The following is a 15,860-nucleotide window of genomic DNA, read 5'->3' on the forward strand; positions in this document are numbered from 1 at the left end:
TCTCTCTTTAGGTAATGTTTTGGAGGCAATGAAGGGCCTCAATCATGCCATGCATGTGTTACATCAGTGAGATACTGGGGTGGCCTAAAACAAACCACCCCAGTGTGGTGAGTCTGAGTATGAAACACAAGGCATTTTACATGTTGCTTTAAACATGAGAGCCCAATCCTATGCTCATCTACTCAGAAGTAAGTTCCATTATGGTCAATGGAGCTTATTCCCAGGTAAGTATGGATAGGATTGCAGTCTGAAACCGTATAGCATTTGCTTCTCAACAATTGATTGATTAAAAGAAAGCATAAGTGTTTTGAAGCAAGGACTGGAATTGGTTTACTGCATATCTGTTTTAGCTATTTTGAGGCTTCTGAGACTCCTACTAGCAGCTTTGAGCTATGCAGAGAGAGAGAGAGAGGATCTGCTGATAGCTCTGTCTGAAAGAGTGAATCTCTGCATGGCTCAGATTTGTAAGCAGGAGACTCAAAAGTACAGAAATGCAGAGAGTGTAAGGTAACGTCACATTTCTTATCATGCAAACAGGTAAGCCCAGGCACTAGAATGATGAGAGATGAGAAAGATTACAGCTTCCCAAAGAAAACGGAAAGTGTCCAGTTATTTGGGCTTCTACAAAATCTGGTAGTATTTCAGGGCCTGGGTAAGGGGCATTGGAATTGACAAAGAAGATTTTGCAAAAATACAACAAAGACCAGTTGGGAAAAAGCAGGATCTGACACAGCCATGTTTTTGCTCCAACTAAAGGCTACTACTGAGAATGATGAGAGAAAGACTAAAAGGAACTTTCTATTTGGATATATTTTTAGAAATTTGCATACATCCAAAGTACAATAAAACACTCTAAGGATTACAACCCCCTGTTTCGAATAACTGTTAAAAGTAAATTTTCCACCAAAGGAATGAAGTGGGGATGTGCTTGTAAGAAGGAAAGTGTGTCGCTTGTAGAAATCATACCAAGAAATCTCTCTCTAACAGTTAGTCGAACCCATGCACAATCTTGTGCATTTCCCCTTTTAAATTTTGCTTTGCAAACATCAGAAACTTTTTTTAAAAACCAAAGCTTATTCTTTTTTTTATTCAGTAGACCAAAGATTGCTCTTTTCTTTCCAAACAGATGCAGAATTTCTCCCACGCCAATTGCAGTAGGAATTCAGGCCCCATTTACCCATTCCCTCTGAGATCAACAAAACAAAACAAAAACACCCGGCAAAACCAATTCAATTTACAGTGGTTTCAGCAGAAAAGAAAACCATGTAAATCTTTTTCTTTAACATAACATGGACACAAGAGGTACAATAATTCAGGAGAAACACCATAAATATGTCAATAAGAACTGCAGGCGAACACCGCTTTCCTCAAGCCCCAGGAACAATTACAGTCATTCCCCTCCCCAAATGTCAGGCTCTCAGCTCTCAAATATGAAGCATGAGCATGCTGGGAGCTTTTGCTCGCTGTGAATAGTAGCCCTGCTGTGTACTCACCAGTGCTTTGGCATTAGGATTAGCCTTTTTGTCCAACAAAACCTTTGCAACTTTGTAGTGGCCACAATGGGCGGCGACATGCAGTGCCGTCAGATAGTCATTAGTGACATCATCCACAGGTACGTTGTGCTCGATCAAAAGTTGAACACAGTTGAGGTGATCCCCTTGCGTTGCCATGTGCAACGGAGACAAGCCGTTCTGGAAGCACAATGGGGGGAAAAAAAGAGTGGCATAAGATGAATGTGTAAAACTTGCACTACTTCTGACAGAAGCATGTGGTCCCCACCTTGCTTTACAAGCATTTGTGATTTATATGGTGAGTTACAGGATATTAATGAGGAAACTCTTAGCCAAACCTTTTAATTTAGGTGTCCTTGACACCCCACCCTATTCAAGTAAACCTTCCATGGGAACATGAAAGTGACCTGAGAGAAAGCCAATGTTTAAAAATAAAAATAAAGAGAGAGGGTTTATACAGGTAGAACAATTTAAACAGAAGCCTCACTCCTTTACTACAACAAGGCCAGTGAAGATACAAAAGTCTCCATCTTCTAACCATGGTTAGGAGATCACAAGAATTTCATGGTCTCACACATTCCTTGTCACATGAATTCCCCCTTCTCTTTCAGAACTTACTTTAAGCATGGCATTTGTATCAGTACTTACCAGGACTACCCTCATGCCCAGCATCTGTAAATAGGTTTGAAGTGGGTTTGCAAACCCTAGTTATTAGCAATTCTGGTTAGCACTGATCCTTGTTAGGACAATTTCAAACATAATGCTGCACAGTGATTAAAGCAAATTAAAGAAGGAAAGGAAGAACATGCATAAAAAAACTAGAGAGGGAGATAACACAAGTCCATGGAATACTCCTGATGTCTTAACCATGGTTAGGAAATCAAGAATGTTATGTCTGCCTTGACCAGAATCAAACCTGGATATGTATTTTCATTTACTAAATAGTGGAAAGTATAATTATATCGAAAACCCTACCAAAGTTAAGCATCAATTCACTGGGAAAGATTTAAGTATTTAGTTGAGTCAATGCAGATGTATTAATCATGGTTAAGAGATTAAGAATGACTGTGGCTCTTGTAGCCTTTTCCAAGCCTAAGCACTAATTCTCTCTTTCCCCAGAGACCCTAACTGTAATTCTTCATATCAGCATTAAGAATAATTTACCAGGATCCTTATCAACCAAAATTTGCTAACCAGCATTAATTCCTAGTTAACTTTGACTGGATTCAGTTTATTGATATTTTCTCTCACTATCCTTATAATACATGTATACAAATGTAGTGCATGTGTACAAACAGGGTCTCTCCACAAATTATATTTTTTACAACTTCAGAAAAGAGGTTTTAACTAATGTATACCTAAAAAAAAAGATATGGATGTGACAAACAAGTGTTTGCAAATTCCTGTGTCTTAAAGGAATGGCAAATGGCAAATGGCAAATTTGCCACTCATGGTGGCAAATCCAGGTATACCACCCTGTTCCATGTGAAAAAAACCAAAAACATGCCCTTTAATCAGAAAATACCTATAAGTTTCACTTGTCAATCAAAAACTGAAGTCTGAATTGGCATTCAGTCATACACTGTATATGCATGGCTACAGTGTCAATTGCAGTGACAGCAGTATAACACAAATGCTTGAAATGAAGGTGTTAATTCTATTAACTTTCTAATTATTTATTTAATTCAAATAAATTTCCATTATTAATTAATTATTATTATTTCCATAATTAACCCACGCACCTCCCAGCAAGAAAGTTCTTTACTGCACATCTGGTGCCCCCATGTGACCGTGGGTGGGATTAGCCACACTGTGATCACACTTTAGTGTTAACAAAAGGTAAAACAAGGAATATGGCCTAGGCATGCTGTTTTTGACAGAGGAGATCTAGATGGGCTATCTGGTAGAGAAACTGAGATCCAAACCATATTCAACATGTAAAATCAAGGGCTGTTGTCATAACAAGGATGCTAATTGGGAACTTCATAGCCACTTCGTCATGCTGACATGATTATCCTCCTCTTTTCTCGCACTCTCAGCTGAACTGTCATATTTGCTACCATTTGGTAGAGAAAAACCAGGAAGAGAGTGTGAGAGCATGATCTCCGGCTCAACCTCAGAGGAGTCTCATGGCCCAATCCTATTGTAGTGGAGCACCAGCACAGCAGCTTCGACCTGGTGCTAGCAATTGCAAACATGCCATAAAGCACATTTGCAATTACTTTAGAGTAGGGAGAGCCAGTGCGAAGGCTGACACTGAATCCATATGCTATACCAGATGGAGCAGGCAAGCTACCTATGCCAGATGGAGCAGGTAAGCTACCTCCAGGCAGTGAAGGGAGGGTGGAACGGGTGCTTGGAGCGGGTGTTTCAGGGCAGGGGTATGCTGGGGAGGAGCAGTGGCATTCCTGGGGGTCCCAGCGCCTGGGGTAAACCCCCATTTTCGCCCCCCACACCCTCTTCTCCGCCCCCCTGCCCCTGACCCAGAAGTAATTGCAGTGACGTCATCGTCACCACAATTACTTCCATACAGCTACCTCCTTGGTTCTCCCTTTGATAGAAAGGGGAAGGGAGGAGGCAGCCGAGGCCCTGACAGAGTCTTCTGCACTACTTATAAGTGGCGCAGAGTTCTCCACTGGGGTGGTTTGGAGCTTCTTGTTGCCTCTCCACATTGTTCCTGGGGGCTCCTCCTCTGGCAGGGAGGGCGATGCTTGAGGAGGCGCCCTCAGAAGGTTGGCGCCCAGGACTTTTGCCCCGTTTGCCCCCCTCCAGGTATGCCAGTGGGGGGTGGTTCAAGCCCAGGAGGGGGTGTCTCCTAACCCCCTTCCCAGTCCTGAAAGTCCTACAGGGGTCTACTCAGGCTTGTGCTAGTGATTTTGCTGGCGCAGATCCAAGTAGTCACATTGGACAGGCTGGGGCTTTACAAGGGGTAAGAGAACAAATGTTCCCTTAACCCAAGGAGACCTTCAGCCTGCTCAGTCCCAGTGCTGGATACAGTGCAGGTTGTGCAGGCCCACTGTACCAGTACTGGTTAGGATTGGGCTGAGGGTGTGAGTTCCTTTTTGTACTTTCTAAAATTGGCAACTTTTCTCCAAAATGAAAAAGTATAATTTATATCATCTCCAGCCATGCTGATAACACAGGCCAACACACATTTTGCTTCCTTAAACGTTACACCAATCCCTGGGTATATTTGGGGTGCTGATTCCAAAAACGGCATCCGTTTTGCCGTATCACGTTTAGTTTTGGAGATAATGTAGCCTCATTAGTGAATGGTTCAAGCAGCTTCCTCATGAGGAAGCCTGCACCATGACTTCCTCCTGAGGAAGCTGCTTGAACCATTCACTAATGAGGCTATACTATATCTCCAAAACTAGACGTGATAGGGCAAAATGGATGCCGTTTTTGGAATTGGCACCCCAAATTCATATCAAACCACCATAAAGTTTGGGAAAAACTTTTCTGACCCTCAATTTTGTAGGCCTGTGTTTGTCCTAGTAGGCTTGGCAAACAGTACACAGAGAAAATTTGAAAGGTTAGAGCTGCTTCCCCTGTTGCAGATATAGACCCCTGGCTTAAGACTCACAACCTAAAATACAAACAAACATTGCTTTGGAACGGTTGCAAGGATGTTCATTATATTACAAAGATACATAGGGATGCCACACATATCTATGATTTTCTGCTCCCATAGCAAACACAGCATGTTGCAGACAAGTATCCCAAAAAGGTAGCAAGTTTACAAACTTTGTCAGCAGATCCCTAAAAAGTAGCAACTTAACTGTGCAAGCTGTTGCACAATTAAGTCAAGTGGATGTGATGTGACACACAATAATTATTCAGAGCTTCATTAACGTTTTTTCTGTGCTCTTGAATTGGGACAATTATGTGTAAGGCACAGATAACACAAAAGTTCAGCAATTCAGATTCATTTTTATTAATCTGAATCATGTGTTATTCTATCATGTATGACCAATGTGCAAAAGCGGAAACTTTTGCTAAGTTAAAGGGGCAGTTTTTGAATGCCCAAAGAAATCTACATTGGGGAAAATCCTGCATCTGTTCTCTCAGATGTGAAATACAAATAATTAGAAGAGACACAGGTACAAAAGAGATGTAAAAAGAAAGCCCTCTGAAGTGTATAGGTTGTGCCTCATTATCCGCTGGGGTTCTGTTCCGGAACCTTCAGTGGATTAAAAAAAAAAATCAACGGACACCAAATCAGTGGGAAAATAGCTTCATAGACCCACTTTTAGGTTTCTTGCTCCTCCATTGTCACCCCAGAATGCATTGGTATATATACTACACCACATTCAGCCACTAGATTGGGTGAATAAAGGAATCTAATGGAATGAAAGTATGGCTGAATGCGGTATAGGATCTATACGGATGCATTCTGGGGTGACAATGGAGGAGCAAGAAACCCAGAAGTGAGTCTTCAATGCTATCTTTAACCCCAAAAAGCTTGCAACCATTGCAGTTTAACAGCACAAAGGTAGGAAACTGTATTTCGGTGCTTTTTTGCAGGTATTCTGGCCCAGGAAGTCTCCACACACCGGCTGGGCTTGAACCCATTTCTCCAGACTCCCAGGCTGTGTTTGTGCAGTGAGCAACCAGCACCCTGTTTTGACTGACTGATGTTAAGGATCCCCTTGTGACTTGTTGCAGCTCTTTCCCCTTCTAGTTGGAGGAAGTCCCCACATAGCTTCAAAATGGTATTCTTCATCAGGGTATGTTTGCCTGAGTGGAATAAACGGGATTGAACTTTGAGTGCAGGGACTCGTAGCAGTTCTTTCGTGTTTACCCCTCTGCTGCGGATGCCACTGTAACATGTAGGAGGTAGGGCCACTTTGGCATCCATGTGTCATGCTGCCTGTTGCTGTATTCTTCATTCCTGGTGGCTGGCAGGGGGCATCCCCCAACACTGACCACTCATTGGCCCTGCCCCTGACCCAGTTCACCCTGGCAGCGGTTCTCTGGCCACCACTATTGGAGATGATTGGATGTGATGATTGGTTCCTTAGACATCACATGGATGACACACTGATGTCACATGGACGACTTGCTGACATCATGGTGATCACGCACCAGCATCACGCACTGCCATCAGGATGGTGCTTGAAGGATAATGGGCTGCGTCAGTGCTTTCATAGATTCTAAGGATGTTATTGGGAAGGGCTTCACCAGTGTTGATTTGCTGGGACAGGCTTGGCGTTTGGCCCTTGTTGCACTGGCCACTGGTGCACCATTGGCGTGGCATCGTCAATATGGGCTTCTTATATGACTGACATTGGTCTGGCATCCATGTGCTACCAGCACAGCATCCAAACAGTATTGGGCCATAGATTGTATTATTTCAGACTGCAACAGGGGAGGGGAGACTCACATCTCTCAGTGCTCCTCCATAAACATACATTCCTACACATAGTAAACCAGCATGTCAAGGAGAAGATTAAGCAAGAACCTTTCTTTCTAGAGTTCTATATGCAGGATCTTTTTTTCTGATATAGGGGACCATTCAGTCATGTGATTGCCTTAGCTGCAGTCTGAAGCAGTACAGTCCAGAAATGGGTTTCCTTTGTATGAGAATGAGGGTTGTGATCAGAACGTAGCTACAAAAATTTTCCAATCATTCTTAAAGGGTACTATATATGTATGTGTACTTATGTTTGAAAATCAGGGACAAAGTTAAGCTACTTTCATAAGATTCATTGTTTAAAAAAATAAGAAAACATTGATCAGAAACTTAGTTCTGTTTTTTTTGTTTAAACACAGGATGATATTAATAGCTCTGTCCCATGTGAATGGGCTTATCAATGCCATTCACAAAGTAATTTGTCTCTTCATTCACCACACAGACCTACCCAAAATTAACATATCAGAGAGCGAAAGAGACACAGATTGTGGGGGGGGCGGGGTGCAGGTCATAGAATTTCTGAGTTACTTATGCTCATCATTAAGTTTTCCTTTCCTTCTGTAGGTGGGCAGGTGAATCTGTATCACTGCGGAGGAGTCACTTTGCTGAACAGTTATGTAAGCATTTTTCTAGGCCAGCATCTCTCCATGGTCATCATGCAACAAGACAGCTACACATTCAGAAACGCTGGGTCTTTTTTGCCAGGTTTGGGAAAAGGAGCTGTGGATTTAAGATATGAAAGAACTATTTCTAAGCTTAAGGGAGGCGTGAGAAAGGAGAAGGGTGCAAAGTTTTGCATCTTAGCTTTCAAGAAATTAACTAAATGTAAAGCAGAAAGATGCACTGTAGTCACCTCTATCATTAAATAATGATAAAAGAGAAGCTGAAGTATCAGCTTATTTAAAGCAATGGAGAAGTCTACAATAGCCCATGGGTATGTGTCCCTCCCACAAATGATTCTACAGACACATTTTAGTTGGAAATACATCATTATCAATGTTTAGTAGTTATTTACTTCATTACCACCACTGAACATCGGTAATGAGGTAAAGAAAGTAGAAAGTGGTCATTTTGAAAACATAAGCATGTCCTAGTCAATGCAGATTTTCATTTTGTTCACAGAAACAGGAAAAGCAGAGGTCAATTTCAGAGTGATTTCTGCAAATGGCCTCAGAGGTGCCCACTGACCAGGTCAGGGTTATGTATTTTGTACCCAAATTCAGACCTGGACAGCTGAAGCCTCAAGTGCAGCAGAGGAAAACGACTGCTCCGCTGAATAGGCAAGAGCAGAGGCCAGGTTCCTAATACTAAGAGCTGGTCAATCCAGAGGCTTCATAGTGCTTGCCAGCTGCAGATACTGATGGTGCACATCCCTTTTCTCTTCTGTGCCTGAAGAGGGTTCTGAGGCCTGAACACACACAATCCCTGGAAGCTTCTAAGCCACTTGTCAGACATAAGCCATTAGCTCAGGACTCCTCAACATCATAGAGTGGCAAGAGGCACTAGAGAGGAAGACACCTTAAGAATAGACTCCATGCAAATGATTTATGTATTCTTCAGAGACCTGCAGTATAAGAATGGTATAATTGCCTTTGAGAACAGACATGTGCAATTCCTCCCACCCCATGGTCTGGTAAAACAGGTTTTAATGTACTGTCAAAACCGATTTGACCAGAATCCTTACGGCAGAGCTATTTAAACTGGGGCGTCACAATGCCTCAGCCTGAGAGACCTGGCCTCTGCCCCCTTAAGGGGCAGAGGCAGGGGGAAGCTTAGGGGTAAGCAGGGGGACGTTCAGGGGGGTTGCAGGGACTGGGATGTACACACCAGTCCCTGCAGTAGCCTGTCATGGGTGCGGGGAGCCCTGTGCAAGCATCTGCAGGGCTTCCTGACGTTCCAAAAGAGACAGTGGAGCGATCGCTGGAGCGCAAAGTGGAGCGCGATCACTCTGCTTTCACTTTTAGAAGGCTGGGGAGCCCTGCACACGCTCGCGCAGGGCTCCCCACTCCCCCCAACAGGCTGCTGCAGGGACTGGTGAGTACATCCCAGTCCCTGCAGCCCCCCTTAGTGACGTGATGCTGGGGATCACATCGCTGCCTTCTCCCCACCCCCACTGCCTCCCTCCCCCCTCCCCGCATGGACTTACTGTGGTCCTTAACCTCCGTGAGAGTTTGAAAAATGCAGCTTTATGGTCATGTGACAAAATAAAATAAATGGTGTGTTCCTACAGGCAACTGCATTCTGTCATACCAGCCTGACACCAGGGTGAAGGGGGAAAAAAAAATCTCAGTTTGGAAAAATCCTTTAGAAAAGAGGGCCAGAGAAAGAAGACTAGAATGGAGCTGCTTTGCCTTGGAGGAAAAAAAAATGATGAGAAGGGCGAGAGTATTGTAGCTACAAAGGACAGGGGTTGAGTGCTACAGGGACCAGGTATCACAGCTAAGCGATTGACAGCACAATCCTATGCATATCTACTCAGAAGGAAGCACCACTGAGTTCAATGGGACTTCCTCCCAGATAAGCATGTATAGGATTGCAGCCTGAGAGCACAATCCTATCCTGTGCTGGAATAGGCAAGCCAAGACGTTTGCACTGTATCCAGCGCAGGATTGTGGCCAGAAGCGGCTTAGCCAGAGGCAAGGTGAAACTTTTCCCCTTACCCCTGGGTAAGGGCTACTGGTCCCAATGGGTCTCCTTGGACTTGCGTCACCTCTAGAAGTGGCACAAGTCTGAGGAGAGCGGAGCTTGAAGCTGCTCCATTCTCTCCGGGAATGGGGGTTGGGATCTGGCATAACTGCTGCCTCCGGCTCTCTGCCTGCCCACCTCTGGGGCCACCCACTGACCGCCCTCCCCCGCCCAGGAACGCCTCCCTCCCTCCTCCTCCCCACCTCCACCACACCTACCTTTCATCCTTGCGTCGGCTCATCTGAGCTGATGCAAGGAGCTGGGGGAAAGCCAGCGTGGAGGCTTATGCCAGCCTCCGCAGGCCGGCTTCCCCTTGAGGAGGCGCAAATGTGCTTTATGGCACATTTGCAACCCTCCCAGGCCAGTCCAAGGGACTTGGGAACCTCCGTTGCACAACACAGAAAGTTCCCAAGTCAAATCTCAGCTCTGCTGTTTACTCACTAGGTGGCATGAGGTAGATGAGCCAATCTCTCACTTTCAGCTTGCAACCTACACTATGGGGATCATAATACCAACCTACCTTCCAGGATTGCTGTGAGAATTGCAGTAAGATAATATATAATAAACAGAAGCACTTTGAACACTCTAACACACTGTACAGATGCTAAGTATTATCATGAATATTTGAATGCTGAAATGCATGCCCAGGAATCTTTAAAAAAAATTACAAATGCACAAAACTACTCTGCATATAAAAAAACAACAGAAAAGCTCTGATCAAGCATGTTTCCAAAAATGTTACTTTCAGTCAATAGTGTATTGCTGCAAGCGATTCCCAGTATACCTAAGAAAGCAAAGACAGATAACAGGGAATGTTCAAGCAAATAATCTTCTTCAAATGCTAAGTGCCACATTACCTTTGTTTTGGAAAGAAGAGGTGCTCCTCGATCAAGCAGCATTCGCACAACTTGCTCATGACCACTTCGTGCCCCACAGTGGAGAGGTGTCAACCCATCCTATACAGAAGTCAGAAGCCATTAATTTGTGGCATAAAGAAACAATGCAACTTAACAATGTTGTGTATACTTGAAACCACAGATGAAAAAAATCATACAACAGTTTATGCTGCAGTTTCATTATATTTCATAACAAAACAAGCAAAAATCTCATTTCCGTGTATTTCCACACAATAGTACAGTATGTTTACCAGTCTGCCTTGGTAGGTAGCAGCATTAAAACTCTACATGTTTATAATGAGGCCTATTTAATTCCCCCTGCAGACCCAGATTCTGGACCAGTCTTTTCACACTGTAGAAGTGCTTGTGTAGTATCCATGTGAGCATATTTCCTTATTCTGCTATGTGCCTGGAAGCCTGCTTCCATGCCTGCATCATTCTGGTTGGACTGTATCTTTGGATCTGGTCTTCTGCTACCATTTTCATGCGATTAATAACAACAACAACAACAGGTATTTATATACCGCCTTTCTTGGTCTTTATTCAAGACTTTATTCAAGGTGGTTTACATAGGCAGGCTTTATTTAAATCCCTTATTAAATAGGGATTTTTACAATTTGAAAGAAGGTTCTTTCTTTCAAGAACCACTACATTCAAAGTGTTTCATTCCGATCTGGCTTCACATTCTGGCCTCCATCCTCCCACGCTCAGAGCAGATGGAAATAGCTCGGCTTCAGCTTGTCAGCTGCTTCAAGGTCGCACGGTGCCGGTGGCCTCAAACTGGCGACCTTGTGGATGTTATCTTCAGGCAGACGGAAGCTCTACCCTCTAGACCAGACCTCCTGCCCTACATAAACGTTTATAGCATCTCATTTTGAACATGTTAACAAAAAATTATGCATTGTGCCCTCATTTTGTAACAAATAAAATAAAATGAATGGGGCTTATTCATTGTTTTTAAATACTGTTATATTTAGGGACTGGTGCCTGTTTTAACTGGTGGCTTGCTCTTTCTCTGGGCCAGGTCACAGGCACAAAACGGTTGAAAATGAAACAACAACAAAAAATTAAAACGGCTTGACATTAATGTCTGGGCATCTAATCCATAAGCTCTATCAAACCAGAAATACATTCCTTATAATTACCATATGTGATTTTGTAATGGTTTATACTAAGCTCAAATCAGTATAGTACATTACTTACTATTATTCACTGCTAAAATACCTGCAGTGTGCACAAGTGCTGCAAAACCTTTAGCTCCAGCATGCATAGGTCATCTGTTCCCTTGGCTGACAATCCATTGGGAATGCGTAAAGAATAAACACCTAGGACTGGCTTCCAGAGTCGCAGGCTACTGTTGCGTTCTAAAGTCTTTTAGCCAGCAGCACATGCTCCAGTAGGTCACAGGCTCAATAAAGTGATAATTACCCCGCTCCCCAAGAATTCTCTCTCTCTCATAACACAGAGAGAGAGAGAGAGAGAGAGAGAGAGAGAGAGAGAGAGAGAGAGAGAGAGGGTGTATGCAGCAATTTCAAGTGCCATTAAGGCAGCCAGTCATCCCTATCAGCTTTGCCTCACATTTATTCACTGCTTCCTTGGCACTTCTCACATTGCCCCTCTAGGCCAGTGTGTCAGTTAATGTCAATTTTGTTAGGATGACTCAGACAGATTGTGACCCAGAGCGCTCATATCGTTTCATGTCTTTGCCGGATGATAGGAGAGTATAGGCCCAGCCCAGGCATATTTGAACAATTTGCTTGGTTTTGCTCATGCTCTGGTATCCCACCATATTGGCCAGTACCCTCCTGCCTGGTTTGTGCCACGTTCAGACAATGAGTGCGACTTAAAACCTAGACTATCACTGAGCCCAAAAACTTTCCTTGTGTCAAAGAATCAAATGCCAAAGATTCAAAGCATTCCAAGGACCCACCAGAACAGAATAAATACCACTGCATAACAATGAAGAGAAAATGAAATTCCAAAATGCCAGCAAGCTAACAACTCTAAACAAGATCTGTGTAACATGTAATTTAGGTGCCATTTTATCTCTCTTATTTATTTACACAGCATCAATCACCTCCTTTCCACTCACTTTAGAGCTGCGCTTTTAAAAGGGTTTTGATGTAGCCTGAGCACACTGTGTGCTCATATTAAATTTGTCATGGTACACTGGGGGAAACATCTTTTAGCTTGGAAATAACAGGGTTGTTTCTTCCTAATTGTTAAACTCACTCACTGAGACTGCATCCACTAATACCAATTTTATTCATGATTACGGCTGGATTGAAGCCAGCATTGCACCCAAAAATGTTTCTGTGCACTTTCGATCATCAGATTACTTGACAAAAATCTTTACTTGCTCTGAGCTGGCTTTATTTGAGAATACTGGTACAAACAGGCATACCAACCACTGAACCCGTTAAAATGTGACATGCATATGAATAACACTTTCTGTAAGACTAAGAGACAGGTCTCCTTAAGAAAGTGTAGGCAACCGTCAAGGAAAGCATCAACCTTTCCTGTCCAGTTGTATGCTGGTATGGGTACCAAGATGAGAGCTGCAGGATTTCCAGAGGCTTCCTTTCTCTCTCTTGAATACAGTGGCATCACTAGGGTTTGAATCATCTGGTGTCACCCCCATGATGGACCTCCTCCAATGCAGTGGGCGCAGAAACACCCCAGGCGGTGGGCATGACAACACATCATCGCCACGCCCCCCCCCCCCCCGTTTTTGGCTATAATTTTTGATAGAGATATTTCAACGCACTTTGTTTCATTGCATTCTGCATGAAATTACACATCAAATGACATATAACATGATGGTATTATTTCTAAAACTCACTATTTTAACCATTTTTGCCAGTAGTGGTGTCACACACACCCCTTGAGCATCACCCGGTGTGGCCTGCACCCTCCACACCCCCTAGCTACTGCTTGAAGTTACTGATTTTAATTTAGAATATCTGAAATGTCTTCAGGCTCATACTTCTAACAGGCTACCTTCCTCCCCTCGTCCTATCCTTCAGTCACAGGGTCTGAAATTGGGTGACTCCTTGATGATTCAATCAGTGCTCCAAGTTCTGACGACATGAGGAAGCCCTTTAACCATGGACTCATACTCCAGATGTTAGTAAAGTCTGAGTTTCAGGAGTTTCTGGAAGAAAGACATCTCCAGAGAGACCTTGGAAGACGGATCCATGGAAAAGTAGCCAGGAGCATGGTCCACTTATTACCCTCCACTCTTGGTGAGGATAGGAGGGAAGAGGTAGTAAAGGGAGTGAAGAATCTCAAGGCCCAATTCTGTTTTGATCCCTAAGTACCATCTGAACAAACCCAAAGAAACAGGCATCCTTCTCCAGTTTTGTGAATCCCACATCAGAATTAGGGCTGGCAAACCTCCAAGACTGGCCTGGAGCTTACCAAAAATCAATCTCCAGGGAACTACTGAAAGCAGTTCTGGAGATTTTAACAGGGCCTCTTCAGCTTAATGATATTATGACAAGTTTTTGGGAAAATAATGTGCAGGAATACCTTCAGTCAGAGCTGATACAGAGCACGCTGTCCTACCATGGCAGACTGTAGGTAATGTACATATTTTTGTTCACATCTAGTACATGGCTTCAGTCTCTCTGTTGTGTGAGTTTTTAAACTACAGACTTCTGAAAAGTTCTCTTTGAGAGAGAGAGAGAGAGAGAGAGAGAGACTGAAATACTAGCCCACTCAGGGTACAATCCTAGGATAGAGCGCAATCACAGTATTGATTGCAAATGTGTGGTAAGGCACATTTGCGCCAACTTGTGAAAGGACTTTGTAGAGAGGCGAATTTGCGCCAGCCTCCCTAGGCCGGCGCAGGGGTCTGGGGAAAGAGGGTGAACTGGGGCGTTCCGGGGTAGAGGGAGGGCAGGTAGGTCTGTGGGCAGACCAGGCCCAGGAGGGGGCGGTGCCACAATCTGGCACTTAGGCCGGATCCTAGCCCCACTCCTGAGTGAACCAGCCTTACACCAGGCCGCTGAGATGTACACCACCTATTTAGGTGGCACAGATCCAAGTAGCCCTATAGGGGCAGCTGCCATGAGACATGGGATAAGGGGAATGAATTCCCCTTACTTTGAGTTGCACTGCAACCCGGCCCAACCCTGCTCTGGATGCAGCCCAGGTCAGCTGGCCTGCCTGCTCCAGGGCAGGTTAGGACTGGGCTCCCCAAGGCATAATTTGACTATCACCGAACATCATACATTTTGTGTGAAATTTAATAGAGTCTTTGAAAATATCAGGAAGCTTGCATAGAAGGTAGAATGGCAGCACTTCCACCTTGCGGAATGAGGCAACTGTCTACATTGGTCAGGGTTTCCCAGCTTTCTTTGTCAGAAGTAGACAACTGGGTGCCCTTCCTTCCTTTCTCCCTTCCTTTCACTTAAGCCTCCGGTAGGGAAGCAAAAGTTGCTGTTTCTCTCTCCCATCCTATGACCACCAAATGCTCCCTATCAGAATAACTCGGTTAATACATAAAATGAAACAGACTGATAAATCTAATGGGTGGATCTATACTAGTTTCAAGTGGTTATGAAAGAGGGGGACAAATGGAGATTATGGAGATTAAAGTTGGCTGTTGAACATTCATGAAAGCTACACAGTATCTGAAGTAAGGGGATTCCACTGCAGTTATTATTTTCTAAGCACTCATAATGTAGAAGGATGTGAAGCATAAATATATATTACACATTTTAGAATGCATCCATCCGCTGATACAAGACTCCTACAAAGGCTCAGAGAAAACTTTCATAAATGATTATGGCAATTGGTAGATTAAAGGCTCCCTAAGTATGCATTGGCGAAAGATTAACTGTATCATCTTTTTATCTAGCCTTCCAGAAGGCCTTGCGATATGCAGGGACAGTAGAACAGCACTAGAAATTCTGCTTAAATAAATGATTTGAATAGCATTGTGCAGGTGCGCATGCAAACACAACCCCACCCCACAACTATTCTTTGGGTCTGTATTTCTTTGTATCAAAAGGAATTCTGTGGCTCTTCTGAAACAACCATGCCATAGACCTAGGGCCTCATTTGAGTTATCACTGCTATATAACACTGAAGCGTCCCATATAATTTTTGTTTAAAATTCAGATTGCTGGATCAGATTGTCCTCAATAAAGCTGGTGCAAACACAACTGTTTATTAGATTCTGACTTAAAGTTCTCTTTTCGTATTATCTTTCCTATCCTCATTAATATTCAAGATTCTGGCTGATTTCCTATTTCACTCCCACAATCTAAAATGAATCTGATCTTATTTAAGAGATTTTAACATACCCAGACAATACTGACAGTCCTAGAGCAGAGATACTCAAAC

General features: G+C 43.6%; 1 protein-coding gene across 3 annotated transcripts in view; it reads right to left on the reverse strand.

The window, feature by feature from the left end:
- The window catches only part of ANK3 (ankyrin 3), a 435,851-nt gene that overhangs the window by 146,197 nt on the left and 273,794 nt on the right, over positions 1-15,860 (reverse strand). For all 3 annotated transcript variants that reach the window (XM_066618756.1, XM_066618757.1, XM_066618758.1), the window contains exons 9-10: positions 10,470-10,568; positions 1,494-1,691 (exon numbers count right to left, since the gene is read on the reverse strand). In XM_066618756.1, coding sequence (XP_066474853.1) covers positions 1,494-1,691; positions 10,470-10,568 — 297 coding nt within the window. The remainder of the gene's footprint in view (positions 1-1,493; positions 1,692-10,469; positions 10,569-15,860) is intronic.

The sequence above is a fragment of the Tiliqua scincoides genome, chromosome 3 (assembly GCF_035046505.1).
Source record: "Tiliqua scincoides isolate rTilSci1 chromosome 3, rTilSci1.hap2, whole genome shotgun sequence".
Taxonomy (NCBI): Eukaryota; Metazoa; Chordata; class Lepidosauria; order Squamata; family Scincidae; genus Tiliqua; species Tiliqua scincoides.